The 16,547-nt window shown below is 34.5% G+C and overlaps 3 protein-coding genes across 3 annotated transcripts; all 3 read left to right on the top strand.

The window, feature by feature from the left end:
- The first annotated feature begins 2,043 nt into the window (after positions 1-2,043).
- On the top strand, positions 2,044-5,824 carry LOC123889899 (pyruvate decarboxylase 2-like). The gene is made up of 6 exons (XM_045939407.1): positions 2,044-2,661; positions 3,438-3,601; positions 4,123-4,773; positions 4,855-4,972; positions 5,064-5,252; positions 5,339-5,824. Exons 1-6 carry the CDS (start codon positions 2,134-2,136, stop codon positions 5,507-5,509), a joined length of 1,821 nt encoding a protein of 606 aa, XP_045795363.1. The 5' UTR covers positions 2,044-2,133; the 3' UTR covers positions 5,510-5,824.
- Positions 5,825-6,853: 1,029 nt separating this feature from the next.
- Positions 6,854-12,435, top strand: LOC123890159 (pyruvate decarboxylase 2-like). The gene is made up of 7 exons (XM_045939709.1): positions 6,854-6,920; positions 8,679-9,145; positions 10,097-10,260; positions 10,726-11,376; positions 11,461-11,578; positions 11,663-11,851; positions 11,960-12,435. The coding sequence occupies exons 1-7, from the start codon at positions 6,854-6,856 to the stop codon at positions 12,128-12,130; spliced, it is 1,827 nt and encodes a 608-aa protein (XP_045795665.1). The 3' UTR covers positions 12,131-12,435.
- Positions 12,436-13,239: 804 nt separating this feature from the next.
- LOC123891889 (disease resistance protein RUN1-like) lies at positions 13,240-16,432 on the top strand. Its single transcript, XM_045941760.1, has 4 exons — positions 13,240-13,845; positions 14,002-14,283; positions 15,043-15,954; positions 16,051-16,432. The coding sequence occupies exons 1-4, from the start codon at positions 13,240-13,242 to the stop codon at positions 16,138-16,140; spliced, it is 1,890 nt and encodes a 629-aa protein (XP_045797716.1). The 3' UTR covers positions 16,141-16,432.
- The last annotated feature ends 115 nt before the right edge of the window (positions 16,433-16,547 follow it).

Here is a 16,547-nt window from a genome sequence, read left to right as displayed (position 1 = left end):
GGAACAATATTAGTATCTTGTACAAAAAAGAAATCAGGAATAATGTCATCTTTAGTTCAAACTACATTAACTTTTTTCAATATAAATATCATACGATAAGATAAAGCTATTTTTATATGGGTGGTTGAATACGACGAGTGTGACTTTAGTTTCAAACTATCATAGCTGATGGTTTAATCATTTGCTTTGTTTGGGCCTTATATGATTTGTTTATGATTTTTTTCCCGACTCTTTGTAACTCTTTGTAGTCTACCTTGATACATCTCGTGCTGAGAAGACTGTTTTTATTATTATATATCTTATTTTGGCTTGTTCAAAAAAATATAAATATAATACGGAGTACTAGTTTATGTAGTAACATATGCATAAAATGATGAAAAATGTTATTTGAACAACTTTTTATTGACAATTTTTTAAACAACTTTCTCTCTTTTACTCACATTATATTCTTATTCTCTCTCCCTTTTTCTCTCTCCATTTTCTTTGGACAATAAGAAAAGGAGAAAAACTAAGTTGTCCCAAAAATTGTCAAAATTAGTTGTTTAAATAACATTCCTCTAAAATAATACTACCTCCGTCCCTAATTATAAGACACTGTTTGACAAAAATGTACTATTCATTTACCTTGTTTTGACCGTATTTTTTTAATAATATATAAATATAAATATTAACAAATAAGATTTTGTTCAATTTGTTTTGATGAGTATTTTCAAAATATGAAATTTTTATAATTTTTACTAATAGACAATTAAAGATATTAGTGATCAAAATTGTGCATTAGCGTACGTGCAGTAGTCAAACATAATCTTATAATTAGGAACGGATGTAGTAGTATGAATGAATATGTGTTTGTCTGGAAGGATTTGTGTGAGTGGGGACATTAATGCATGTGAAGTGTGGTCATTATATCAATTTATGTTACTATTGGTTGAAAAAATTTAAAAGGAGTGGGGTCAGCTGACCCCAATTTAATATGTGTAGATCTGTGCCTACATGCAAAGGTTCGAATCCTTTTAGTCCGGATTATGAATGCTCGATCCTCCCTCAGCTCAACAAAAAAAAACCGCAAAGGAATTTTTGTGAGCATTAAACTCATGTATAGTCTTTACCACTTAGGAACCTCTGCTCTATGGCTCGCTGAAGTTAAATCAAGCTATTGATCATATTCATCCTTCTTCTGCCGATGAAAGTACTAACTTCCTACATTTTTTATATTGATAGGGATTCCCAGATTCCCGCTACTTCAACAAGACTTATAAATAGAAGAAGCTCCTGACCATTCAAAGTAGTCATTCTTGAAAAACAATGCATGACATTTGCACTCTTTCATGGGGAGACCGACCAGGTCGCTTACGACCCAGCCTCGATCTTTGAAGATTTGAAGGACTAGTGTCCAATCCAAACGGTAAAGAAAGAAGAGCAAAAGAAAGCCCGTAGAAGTCTTTAAGGTCCCTCTGTCCGATAAGAAAGATAATAGCAACAAAATAAATATCTGAAGCCAGAAAATTCTCTCAACATTAGAGAATGAAAAACCACGGGACCAAGCCAGATAAATAGATAAATTTTCACTATAAATTAATAATTAATAATGGGTACACAAAGGTGGGACCAATCAACAATTCAACTTTCACACAAGTGGGTAAACTAATACGCTCTATAGAGGTTTAAACCACTAAAATCTAGCTAGGTGATAGAAAACACAAACTCTAGTTGTAGCTCAAAATAAATAACTTTGCTACTTCAAAAAAAAAAGAACTTTGCTACACACTCATTATCTAGGAAGCACCGACACCTTTATGATTAGGTGTGTCGCAGTGTCCGACACTCTTATGACACTCGTCCGATACGTGTCGGAAAAAATTCAATTTTTCCTTTAGTTTGACACTCCTTTGATCGGTGTCCGACACCTGTAAAATACTCGTATGTCCATACAAATTTATTAATTTATTAATTTTTTTTTTAAAAAAATTGAATTTTAATCCGTGTTTGACACGGATGTCCATACAAATTTTGTATATATAAAGGCTCTTTCCATTCTAACAAGAAGAACAACAATAACAAACACTAATATTTGTTCTCTTTCTTTCCCTTTCAAACCAAACTTGTGATCATAAAAACCAAAGTATTACAAAAATGGACACAATGTTAAGCTCTTTAGACTTAAGCAATCCAACCGGCAATGACGTCGTTTCATGCTTAAAACCAAACGGCACAGCAACGACCCAACCGTCGTCAACTTCAACGGCGATTTCTTCCGCCAATGCTACTCTAGGCCGCCACCTAGCACGGAGACTAGTTCAAATCGGAATCACCGACATTTTCTCAGTTCCCGGTGACTTCAACCTTACACTTCTGGACCACCTCATTGCTGAACCAATGCTTAACGTAATCGGTTGCTGTAATGAGCTCAATGCTGGATACGCTGCTGACGGTTACGCTCGTTCACGCGGTGTCGGAGCTTGTGTTGTTACGTTCACTGTTGGTGGTTTGAGTGTTCTTAATGCTATAGCTGGTGCTTATAGTGAGGATTTGCCGCTTATTTGTATTGTTGGTGGACCTAATTCCAATGATTATGGAACTAACAGAATTCTTCATCATACCATTGGTGTGCCTGATTTCAGCCAAGAGTTGAAGTGTTTTCAAAGTGTTACTTGCTTCCAGGTTGGTACCAAATTTACAATCTTTTACTTTTTGGTTTCACTTGTCTTCAAATTTTTAAATTCCAGAATGATTGAACATGGAAAAATGTTTAAAATGTGGAGAATTTGTGAATTAACTTCCGATATTAATTATAAATAAATATTCACTTTTTCATATTAATCGAATAATTAATGTAATTGATAGGATCATGATTACCTGCCATAAAAAAAGCATGCAATTGCACGCTATTTTGAATCATAATCGTTCATTTATAATTAATCAAATGTTTTAGGTTCGATTCCTGGTTTGGGCATGCACCAGTGTTACATATTAATAAAATCAACTATAAATAACCCCAAATGTCGATTTCAGATTAAATGTTTAGAAATAGTAACTGTGTGACGTAGTTCCTGCGTCTAATCCAGATTCATATTTGGTGACCATTAAAAATAAAAACTCAAAAAGAATATTTGTTTATAATTATGGTTGTATTTAATCAGTTTTTTTTTCTACCAAAATTATTTTGTGCATAAGAAATTTCAAATGACATCTGTAGTAAAAAAAAAATGACAGCTTAAAATTAATAATTCGAAATTTCTTCTTTACTCTATGAATGTCAAATTAATTCTTATAATATTTCTTTCCAAATTTTGCAAGTTGGTTCCCATCTTCAAAATTTTTAATTTAACCGATATAAATTTTAAAGAAAATTCAAGTTGGTCCATATTTTTCAAGTTTCACATATGTAAAAAATGGTTTTTGGAGATTATTTTGATTGTGGTTTGATTTGATAATAGGTTGTGGTGAATCATTTGGAAGATGCTCATGAAATGATTGATACAGCGATCTCAACTTCATTGAAAGAGAGCAAGCCTGTTTACATAAGCATTAGCTGTAACTTGCCTTCAATTCCTCACCCCACTTTCAGTCGTGAACCTATCCCTTTTTCACACACTCCCAAGCAAGTTTTTTTCTCCCTTTGTTCTTTTTTAGTAACTAGCTTGTATTTGGTTTCACATAGAAATCATACAAAGTAACTAACATTTTGAGTTAGGTTGAAAAGTTTAAGGCAAATTTGATGGTGAGTTTGGCAGAATCACAGTGTGATTCGTTGTGATTTTAGTGAAAACTACACTTTGTAGCTTTAACAGAATCATGATGTCACTTTTAAAACCTAGGGAGAATTTGCAACTCATTTGGGTCCCACAAGGCTCGAGGGATTAGTCTCTGCAGTTGAGCGCAGATCTACGCAATTTATGTCAAAAAAAAAAGAATAATCATGGTGTCACTGTTATTTAGCCAAACACATTGTTAATCAAAATATACAATTTTGATGAAAATCATGTCTGGCAAACTTTGACCTAAACATATAATTATTAGGCGCCTAATTATTAATAGTTTTGTGGAGGAACCAATTATTGGAAATGTGGATGATTAGTATTTTCTCTAATTTTTGTTTTGCTTTGGGGTGTTTTGTTGTAGATTAACTAACCAGATGGGGTTGGAAGCAGCAGTTGAGGCAGCAGCAGAGTTTCTCAACAAAGCAGTGAAACCTGTACTAGTTGGTGGTCCTAAACTTAGGGTGGCAAAAGCATCTGATGCCTTTGTCGAACTAGCAGATTCGAGTGGTTACGTATTTGCCACAATGCCATCAGCTAAAGGGATGGTCCCAGAGCACCATCCCCAGTTTATTGGAACTTATTGGGGTGCTGTGAGTACTGCATTCTGTGCGGAGATTGTGGAATCAGCTGATGCATACTTGTTTGCGGGTCCCATTTTCAATGACTATAGTTCTGTTGGGTATTCACTTCTTCTCAAGCAAGAGAAAGCGATTATTGTTCAGCCCGATCGGGTTGTCATTGCTAATGGACCTGCATTTGGATGTGTATCGATGAAGGATTTTCTCAAGGCACTCACTAAGCGTCTCAAACATAACAATGCTGCATATGAAAATTACCATAGGATATTTATCCCAGATGGGAAACCTTTGAAGTCTGCACCAAAAGAACCTTTGAGAGTTAATGTTATGTTCCAACATATACAACAGATGTTGTCTAGTGAAACTGCCGTGATTGCCGAGACAGGGGACTCATGGTTTAACTGCCAAAAGTTGAAATTGCCCGAGGGATGTAGGTAAGTGTTGAGAGAATGCGATTTGTTGTAGTTTTCAATTTTTTCATGTTGTTTACAGTGCTGATAAAATCTTGTCGACAGATATGAGTTTCAAATGCAATATGGCTCAATTGGATGGTCTGTTGGTGCAACTCTTGGCTACGCACAAGCGGTCCCAGAGAAGCGAGTCATTGCGTGCATTGGTGATGGAAGCTTTCAGGTTGCATAAACTACTTAAATCATGATTACATTCAAAATGTAATTTATTCTTGAACATGGTTTTTTTTACCTTTGTCTTTAATGATTTATAGGTAACTGCTCAGGATGTATCTACAATGCTGAGATGTGGTCAGAAAACCATCATCTTCTTGATAAACAACGGTGGATACACCATTGAGGTCGAAATTCATGATGGACCATACAATGTTATAAAGAACTGGAATTACACTGGATTGATTGATGCAATTCACAATGGCGAAGGAAAATGTTGGACTACGAAGGCAAGTCTTTTAACTTTGTAATATATATTCGTCAAACTTCTGTAACATGGATATAAATGTTGATTCACGCGTGCTTTATTTTTCAGGTGTTCTGTGAAGAGGAGCTTGTAGAAGCAATTGCCACAGCAACAGGACCAGAGAAAGAGAGCTTATGTTTCATTGAAGTGATTGTTCACAAGGATGACACTAGCAAAGAGTTGCTTGAGTGGGGTTCCAGGGTCTCTGCTGCCAATAGTCGTCCTCCAAATCCTCAGTAAACTTCAGAACCAATCTATTGTTGCTAGAATGCTGAAATTGTAATCTGATTCTAAAAAAATAAGAGCTCTTTTAGTTGGGATTTACTTTTAATGATAGATTTCTTGTTTATGTATGTCTTGATCCTCTATGTTATGACCACTGTATTGCACTTACTGTGCGTTTAAGGATATGAGAGGATCTCCATATTGTTTTCGCGGGATATCCCGTTAATTGCCAGCCCGAAAGGGGACGATTGCAAATGGTTATCCCATTGTCTATAACTTGTTTTAAATATATTTTCACATAATAAAAGTATGATTGGATTGGGTTAGGAACCTTTTGCTTGTGATGAAATCTATGATCCTCGGATGATTTTATTAAAAACATATTGCCTACTTTGCTTGCTTGATCAATCTCTCACATAAACCAAACCAAATCTCCAATATTCTCTTCATATTTGTTTTATTTCTAATCTCTATAAATAAGTTTTACCTTGTCTTTTCTTAGTCTCCGTTGATGGATACTCTTTATTACGAGCATATCAATCATTTCATAGTTACTCTCCTCATTGGAGTATGTCTATGTGGTTGATTGAATTTAAAGAGAAGTTAAATCCACTTTCTTTAAAGTACTGTGTCATAGAAATATAAAATTAATTTTATGCCTTGAATCAAATCATCAAATTTTAAAATTAATTTTATGCTTACTTAAGGTACCTTCATGTTTCATGTGTGTTGCATAGAAAATGTAACTCGCTTATTGAATTGTTTTTATCTTTGACATTATGGGAACAAGAAGTGTATAAAATTTAAAATAAATTACATAAATATGAATATAGGAGATCCTCTAAAGTTGACTTATCACCTATAAGTTAGGGATTCGATTCATCTGCAAGTAGTGGACAAAGCATAACACAACAGAACAAGGCAAGACAAATGTTTAAGATATTAAATAAATTGTGTTTTATATGATATTTGATGGACAAAAGATTTTAGATAATTTGTGCAGATAACCAGAAATGCCCCGGTGAATGACAAAAATAAGTGAAACCCACAAACAGGAGGTATATTAATATTATTATTCAATAATACATGTGCTCATTTTTTATTTCCACGTACCTCCCACTCTCTTTCTGTTAACCACTTTCTCAAATCTCAATTCTCAATACTTATATATATATATATATATATATATATATATATATATATATATATATATATATATATATATATATATATATATATATAAAAGTCTCTTCTAACTTGAAACCATTGAACAACAAGAAACACAAGCACTTCATATTTGTTCTCTTTATTTCCCTTTTCAACCAAAACAGTGATCATAAAAACCAAAGCATTACCAAAATGGACACAATGTTAAGCTCTTTAGACTTACACAAGCCAACAAGCAACCACGTTGTTTCATCTAGGGGTGTGCAAAATATCCGGCCATATGGATATGACTATATCTAAATCCAAAACCAACTCCAAATAACCAGTTATTTGGAAACAGATATTAACCAGACCATTCTAAAAATGGTTGGGTATCCATTATGTAAATCCGGTTTTTTAATTAAATACCCATATCCATGTCCAAATCCATTGGATTAGACTTTTTGCGCATTTCTTTATTTTTTGATATGAAACTTTTGACTATTTTTTTTACGCTAATTATCCTATAAAAACCTAAAATCGGCCGGCAACCCGAAAAATCGGCAGAAAAAACCTAAAATTGGCCAAAAGCCCAAAAATCGACTATAAACCCTAAAATCGGCCAAAAATCCAAAAAATTTGCCGAAAAACTTAAAATCGGCCAAAATTCCAAAAATTGACTATAATCCCTAAAATCGGATGAAAATCCAAAAAATCGGCCGAAAAACCAAAAATCGACCGAAAAACCCAAAAATTCGGCCGAAAACCTAAAATCGGCCAAAATCTAAAAAATCGACTATAAACCCTAAAATTGGCTGGCAACCCGAAAAATCGGCAGAAAAAACCTAAAATCGGTCAAAATTCCAAAAATCAACTATAAACCCTAAAATCGGCCGAAAACCCAAAAAATCGGCCGAAAAACCAAAAATTGACCGAAAACCTAAAAAATCGGCCGAAAACCTAAAATCGGACAAAATCCAAAAAATCGACTATAAACCCTAAAATCGGACGGCAACCCGAAAAATCGGCAGAAAAACCTAAAATCGGCCAAAATTCCAAAAATCGACTATAAACCCTAAAATCGGCCGAAAACCCAAAAATTCGGCCGAAAAACCAAAAATCGACCGAAAACCCAAAATCGGCCAACATCCAAAAAATCGGCCGAGGAATCTAAAATCGTCCCTAAACCCAAAAAACTCGGCCGAAAACCTAAAATTGATCCAAAATCCTGAAATTGGCTATAAACCTCAAAATCGGCCGAAAAACCTAAAATCTACTATAAACCCATTTTTCGGCTGATATTAGGGTTTATAGTCGATTTTTTCGTTTTTCGGTCGATTTTTCATTTTTCGGTCGATTTTTCGTTTTTCGGTCGATTTTAGGGTTTATAGTCAATTTTTGGGTTTTTTGCCGATTTTAGGTTTTTCGGCCGATTTTTTGGGTTTAGGGTCGATTTTTGGGTTTTCGATTAATTTTTTGGGTTTTCAGCCGATTTTAGAGTTTATAGTCGATTTTAGGGCTTTTGGTCGATTTTAGGTTTTTCAGCCGATTTTAGGTTTTTCCGCCGATTTTTTCGGTTTTTCGGTCAATTTTTGGGTTTATGGTCGATTTTATTAAAATAAATAAAATTAAATGAAGGAAATTCAATTACATTATCCAAATAAAATATAGGAATTTATTCTATAAATAAAATTCTGATTTCTTTACTATTTTTTTTACGCAAGTTTTACTAAATTTAGATTTTTTTCAAAAAAAAAGATTTTTTTTAAATTGTCTTAAAAGCAGTTTTTAAAATGAAATAACTGATTTTTTTATCAAATTTAAAAATAACCGGTTAAAAATTGGATTTAAAAAATGACCACTTTTAAATTTGGTTTGGTTAAAATAACTGGTTATATATCCATAACCAAATTTATAACCAGTTTTATAACCGGTTTATAATAAAATATGGTTATGGTTATGAATCTAAATCCAATTAAATGGTTTCGGTTTGGATATGGTTTGGTTTGTCAAATTATCCGACCATGCACACCCCTAGTTTCATGCTTAATACCAACCAGCACAACAACGATCCAATCGTCGTCCACGGCGATTTCCTCCGCCAATGCTACTCTCGGCCGCCATCTAGCACGGAGGCTAGTCCAAATCGGCATAACTGACATTTTCTCAGTTCCCGGCGACTTCAACCTTACACTTCTGGACCACCTCATAGCTGAACCAAGGCTTAACGTAATCGGTTGCTGTAATGAGCTCAATGCTGGATACGCTGCTGACGGTTACGCTCGTTCACGCGGTGTCGGGGCTTGTGTTGTTACGTTCACGGTTGGTGGACTTAGTGTTCTTAATGCTATAGCTGGTGCTTATAGTGAGGATTTGCCGCTTATTTGTATTGTTGGTGGACCTAATTCCAATGATTATGGAACTAACAGAATTCTTCATCATACCATTGGGATATCTGATTTCAGCCAAGAATTGAGGTGTTTTCAAACCGTTACTAGCTTTCAGGTTGGTACCAAATTTACAATCTTTTAGTTTTTTGTTTGAATTTTTTCAGTAGTGGACTGGACCAAGTTAAGATCATTTTTCTGGGGACCGTCTAATCTGGTTCGGAGTCAGTTCTGACATCGAGTGATTTCAGCCTCTTCTCGATCACAATTATGAAGTAATTTGTTAATAGTTAAATATATTTTTAGTCCATGAAATTTTATGATATTAATAATGATATGTTTTTGTTATGAAGTGATATGTTTTTAATGATATAATGATATCAATAATGTTTAGAGGACTAAAAAAAAAAACTTTGTATATCTAGAGGACTAAAACATATTTAATTTTTTTATTAAATATAAGAAATTTCAAATCACACCTAAAGGTAGAAATTTGGAATTTTTTATAATTTTGCAAGTTGATTCCCATATTTTCTTCAAAAATTTCAAATTGACCCTCTTATAAATTTTCAAAAATTGCAAATTGGTCCCTATTTTTCAAAATTTGATATAAAACTTAAAAATTTGTAAACATAGCCCAAAAATATTAACAATGAAACTTTTTATTAATTGGTTTAAATAAAAACATTTAGAAATGAAGAAATTCAATTGAATCATTTGAATTGACTAGAAATCTAAATTCTTTAAAATTTGTTATTACATATTCAAAAACTGGCTTCATTTGTATGATGCCAATTTTATCTTTGTAGTATTTTCAATTAGTTGTTAATAGTGGCGCTATAGCGCTAAGAGGAATTTTACCTTATCATTATTGTTTTGCAATACTATGTGTATTTAGTATGAAGTGTTGTCAAATGGGGGTGATTGTTTTTGCTATAGTGTAGCGGAATTTGAACAAAACTTATACAACTACCACTGGTTTTGTTGCACTCTGTGAAGTTGATGAGTTAGTTGTTTGTAAAAAAAGGGTTTTGGTGATTGTTTTGATTGTGGTTAGTTTTGATAATAGGCTGTGGTGAATCACTTGGAAGATGCTCATGAGTTGATTGATACAGCAATCTCAACTTCATTGAAAGAGAGCAAGCCTGTTTACATAAGCATTAGCTGTAACTTGCCTGCAATTCCTCACCCAACTTTCAGCCGTGAGCCTGTCCCTTTTTCGCGTGCTCCCAAGTAAGTCTTTCACATAGAAATCATATAAAGTAACTGAAGTTTTTTGTTAGGTTGAAAAGCTTACACCAAACTTGATGGTGAGTTTGGCAGAATCACAGTGATCCATTGTGATTTTAGCAAAAACTACACTTTGCAGCTTTAACAGAAACATGGTGTCTGATAGAAGATTAGTTAGTGGTTAATTAATTAATTAATTATTAGGTAGTATTTAATTAAGTAATTTAGATATTAATGAGATATATTATTTATATTATTAGTTTGATATTTATGTTATTGGATTGTCAAATGGGCTTTATTCCCTTAGGCCCATTAGGAGTCCTATATATGTATGCCAAACTTACTGTTAATCCAAACATGCATGTTAATAGAAAATCATGTTTGGCAAATTTTGACCAAAACATACACTTAATTGTTAACTGTTTTGTGGAGGAACCAATTATTGGAAATGTGGATGGTGTTTTGTAGATTGACTAACCAGATGGGGTTGGAAGCAGCAGTTGAGGCAGCAGCAGAGTTTCTTAACAAAGCAGTGAAACCTGTACTAGTAGGTGGTCCTAAACTGAGGTTGGCAAAAGCATCCGATGCCTTTGTCGAACTGGCCGATGCGAGTGGTTACGTATTTGCCGCAATGCCATCAGCTAAAGGGATGGTCCCCGAGCACCATCCCCATTTCATTGGAACTTATTGGGGTGCTGTGAGTACAGCATTCTGTGCGGAGATTGTGGAATCAGCTGATGCATACTTGTTTGCTGGCCCCATTTTCAATGACTACAGCTCTGTTGGGTATTCACTTCTTCTAAAGAAAGAGAAGGCAATCATTGTGCAGCCCGAACGGGTTGTGATTGCTAATGGACCGTCATTTGGATGTGTGCTGATGAAGGATTTCCTGAATTCACTTGCAAAGCGTCTCAAACACAACAATGTTGCATATGAAAATTATCGTAGGATATTTGTCCCAAATGGGACACCTTTGAAGTCTGCACCAAAAGAACCTTTGAGGGTTAATGTTATGTTCCAACATATACAACAGATGTTGTCTAGTGAAACAGCTGTGATTGCTGAGACAGGGGACTCATGGTTTAACTGCCAAAATTTGAAATTGCCTGAGGGATGTAGGTAAGTGTTGAGAGAATGCGATTTGTTGTAGTTTTCAATTTTTTCTTCATGTTGTTTACAGTTCTGATAAAATCTTGCCTACAGGTATGAGTTCCAAATGCAATATGGCTCAATTGGATGGTCTGTTGGTGCAACTCTTGGATATGCACAAGCGGTTCCCGAGAAGCGAGTCATTGCTTGCATTGGTGATGGAAGCTTTCAGGTTTGTCTTACATAAATACTTAAAACGTGATTTCAAATCAACATACATGGTATTTTTTTAATCTTTCTCTTAAATGCTTTGCAGGTAACTGCGCAGGACGTATCAACAATGCTGCAATGTGGTCAGAATACAATCATCTTCCTTATAAACAACGGCGGATACACCATTGAGGTTGAAATTCATGATGGTCCATACAATGTTATCAAGAACTGGAACTACACTGGATTGATTGATGCAATTCACAATGGCGAAGGAAAATGTTGGACTGCCAAGGTGAGTTTCTTGACATTGTGATGTATACCCCTCAAACTGTCAAACTTCTACTTAACATGGATATATATAATTGCTGATTAAGTGCTGATTCATGCATGGTTATTTCAGGTATTATGTGAAGAGGAGCTAGTTGAAGCAATTGCCACAGCAACAGGACCAAAGAAAGACAGCTTGTGTTTCATTGAAGTTATTGTTCACAAGGATGACACTAGCAAAGAGGTGCTTGAGTGGGGTTCCAGGGTCTCTGCTGCCAATAGCCGTCCCCCAAATCCTCCGTAAACTTCAGAATCAGTCTATTGTTGCTACATTGCTGAAATTTCAATTTGATCGGAAATGTCACTGATACTTTAGATATATATTGGAGAATCGGTGCTTCGGACTGAGTTTTCTAGAACATGTTTGATATGCTTTGCAGTGATTTAGGAAGAACTTTTTTGCTTTAGCAATGAAATTGGGGTCATTTGTATTCTGGTGTCTTTTTTTGGATAGTGCATTGCATGGCCCAAGTACAATAGTTGAAGTTGTAAGTTGTACTATGTATAATAGTTTGGTGGGCTTCTGTGTGTTCAGGTTTGGTTTCGTTTGCGGGAAAGCTTCAAAAGCAAACATATTGAATAGAAGCTTATGTTCATAGTGAGTTCTGTGCCATTGTGCCTGTTTAAAGCACTGTGTTTCATAGTCCTTTAGGATAATGGTGAAAGCAATCTTGTAATCTCAATCAAAGTGTGGTAGACAAACATTTTGTTTAATGAATTGTTGTTTGATCATTTCCTGCAATTTTATGGCATATTTTTCTGTCAACTGCTCTGGTATATAAACCGAAACACCAAAGCAATGATATATAGTTCATTGTGAATATGTTTACATAGAAATATGCCAAAAGTTGGATTTATTTATTTACTCATTCGGAGTTCGAACCTTGATTTGTCACATTATGAGATTTTAGTCTTCTTAATTTAAATTTTGCATCAAAAGAGTCGCTTAACTGATTTGCGTATTGATGGAGACCGTATCCCCACGGGTCCACATCGCTAGTAGTGAGAATAGATCTCCATGTATGATTTTCACATGAGAGGATAATGTGTAATCTCTCACCATTAAATTTTTATCTCTTCTAAATTTTTTATATGTTTTTCTCTCATTTGGAAAGGTGAGAGATTACACATTATCTTCTCATGTCAAAAATACACATGAGAAGATTCATTTCCTACTAGTAGTACATACACACATAAATGGTTACTTGAAATTTTAAAAATAAAATTATAGATATGACAAGACAATAAGATACTTTAACTGAACCTGAAATATTTGACAATAGAAAAAACTTAAAAAAGATTAAATTCACAAAGTCCACAATAATTTATGAAGGCTTTTCTACACAAAAGTTTATGAGCTTCAATACCATTCATCATATTCTTAGAGCTTATGGAGCAAATATAGTTTACAATGTTGAATTGATGAATGGTATTGAAGCTCATAAACTTTTGTGTAGAAAAGCCTTCATAAGTGATTATTCATGCAGTACATTTGCAGAGCTGATTCCCGAGGTTTTAAAATATACTCAATGTCTTCCATTGGCAATTAGAGTAATAGGTTCTTTCTTGCATTCTCGAAATGCCAAGCAGTGGAAAGCTACCTTGGATAGATTGCGGAATAGTCTGCCGGACAAAATATTGAAAGTTCTTCAGGTAAGTTATGAAGGACTGGATGAGGAAGACAAAGAAATATTTCTGCACATTGCTTGTTTCTTTAAAGGAGAGAGGAAGGATTATGTGAGCCGAATTCTAGATGCTTGTGGATTGCAGCCTGATATTGGAATTCCACTTCTTGCTGAAAAATCACTCATAACCATTAAAAATGAGGAAATTCATATGCATGAAATGTTGCAAGAGTTGGGGAAGAAAATTGTTCGAGGACAACATCCAGATGAGCCAGGATTTTGGAGTAGGTTGTGGCTTTACCAGGATTTCCATTATGTGATGGTGACCGAAAAGGTAACATATCTCTCCAAACAGATTTTTTTTTTTAATAATTTTCTTATTTCCATTAAACTATATCTTCAAATAATTATTACTTCTACTCAAACCAATGTTTGCAACCTAAATCAATTTAGCATGGCAGTAACTACATATCTGTATTTTTACCTGAAGTTGAGGGTTGAAGCTAAAGCCATAATTCTAAATCAGAAAGAGGATGACTTCAAATTTAATGAGTTGAGGGCTGAAGATTTGTCAAAAATGGAGCACTTGAAACTGCTCATATTAAATCATAAGAATTTTTCAGGAAGACCCTCATTTCTTTCTAATTTCCTACGCTATCTTTTGTGGAATGGTTACCCTTTCATTTCTTTGCCATCAAATTTTCAACCATATCACCTTGTTGAGTTGAATTTGCCTAATAGCAGCATTGAACAACTATGGACAGACATCCAGGTACATTTAGTACTCTTTTCATCTAGATCGCCCTAAATAAACAGTCCAGAAATTAAATGAGGTAGCATTAAACAGTTGAGAAGTTACATGGTTTAAATATCTTGGATCCATAATACAAAAAGATGGAGAAATAGAAGATGTAAAACATCGAATTTATGTATAGATAGAAAGGCAAAGAGCTTTGTTTATAACTGATATATTATTACAAGTACTTCACTACCCTATAAATAGAGCTGAAGTGTAACTGAACTTAGGAAATAAATTCCCTAAACTTATTGCCCTTGAAAACAAGTCATTATTGAAAAGAACTCAAAAGCTTCAGGTGTTTTAGAAAGCTTCTCTTCCTTTTTTTCTACAGAATATTATAACTGAAGTACTAAGGCAATTTCTACAGAATTCAAGTTGGGTGGTTGAAATGGATGAGGGCCTCAGGTGTTTTAGAAAGCTTCTCTTCCTTTTTTTCCCTTCAATAAAAACTTCGGAACGCGATATATGATAGAACATTATGGCTTCGTTTAATCATTGTAGCCAACCTCACTGAGTGAGATAACGCTTGGTTGTTGTTGCGATGCAAATACGCTTATAAAATGTTTCGTTTTTGGTAATGTTATAAAAAAAGGTTTTTAAAATTAATGTTGCATTTTGTTTTTCGAAAAGGGCTATTATTGCAATTGTGAAATCATACTTGAGTGAATTACTGAAATCCAAGTTGTAATACAACAGTACTAACATATTGATGGCTAATTCTCCGTTTCACAGCCATTACCATATTTGAAAAGGATGGATCTGAGCAACTCTAAAAATCTCAAGATGACCCCATGCTTTAAAGGGATGCAGAATCTTGAGCGACTAGATCTTTCAGGATGCATAAGCTTATGGCATGTGCATTCATCAATTGGACTTCTTACAGAACTTCAATTCTTGAGCTTCCAGAACTGTAGCAGTCTGGCATGCTTTGATTTTGGCATTGCATCCAAGTTAAGTTCTCTGAGAGTTCTCTGTCTCTCTTGTTGCACAAAACTTGAAAATACTCCCGATTTCAGGGGATTATCAAATCTTGAGTATCTTGACATGGATCAATGTACAAGTTTATATACAATTCATAAATCTATTGGGGATCTTACAAAGCTTAGATTCTTAAGTTTGAGAGGCTGCACAAATCTTGCCAAATTACCTGACAGCTTTAACGATATGACATTTCTTATGATACTAGATTTAAGCGGCTGCTCTAAATTTACGAATCTTCCACTGGGATCTATATTCGGTTCTCAAACTCAACAATCTTTGATTTTTATCGACTTAAGCTTTTGCAATATTTCTCAAGTACCTGATGCTATTGGAGAATTAAGGGGTTTGGAGAGACTAAATTTACAGGGCAATAACTTCACTGGACTACCTTCTACCATCCAAAGACTTTCCAGTCTATCATATTTAAACTTGTCTCATTGCCACAAGCTTTGTAGTTTCCCTAAGCTCCCGATTGAAAGTGGTCAGACAGATTCAGTGGGAAGATATTTTAAAACAACGTCTGGATCCCGTGATCACAGGTCTGGATTGTATACTTTTGATTGTCCCAAGCTGAATGTATATAAACTACAGTTACATCTTGAAGTCAAAACAAGAGTGAGAATATCAGAATTATCATTTAAATGGCTAAAAAGACTAGTTGAGGTGCGTATTATGCCTACCATACCTTTCCACTCTATCCAGTTTCACAGTCAGTAATTTTTTTCTTGCTCTAATACTTATTATTTTGTTTGGTACTAGGAACCTCATCACTTCCAGTGTGGCTTTGACAGTGTTCTTCTTTGGTTTGATTACCTATGTAGTAGTCTTCCTCTTTGGTTTGATCACTAATAGAATACAATATCAAAATAGAATTGATAGTTAGCAAAATGTATTAGGCAATAAGTAAAATGTAAACAATGATGATGTGGCACAAAGTTGTTACAGTCAGTTACACCTAAGAGCTGATGTGGCACAAAGTTTGTTACAGTCAGTTACACCTAAGAGCTGATGTGGCAATAAGTTTGTTAGGAGTCTGCCAGCTCAGATATTTTAGCAGCTCTATTTAAAGAGTCTGCAACCACTTGTATTTGTGACTTTTGACTAATCAGTTTCAATGCAATCTCTGAGATGCATAATTCATAATTCCAATATGGTATCAATTCGCCCCTAAGATCCATCATCTTCTTGCTTCCGCAAGCTTCAACAAATTCATCAATGGCGGAATCACCAATCAACACTGAAACCCCCACCGATCT

This window comes from Trifolium pratense, linkage group LG6 (assembly GCF_020283565.1).
Source record: "Trifolium pratense cultivar HEN17-A07 linkage group LG6, ARS_RC_1.1, whole genome shotgun sequence".
Taxonomy (NCBI): Eukaryota; Viridiplantae; Streptophyta; class Magnoliopsida; order Fabales; family Fabaceae; genus Trifolium; species Trifolium pratense.
Note: the sequence above shows the minus strand (reverse complement) of the source record. Positions and strands in the feature narration are given on the sequence as shown.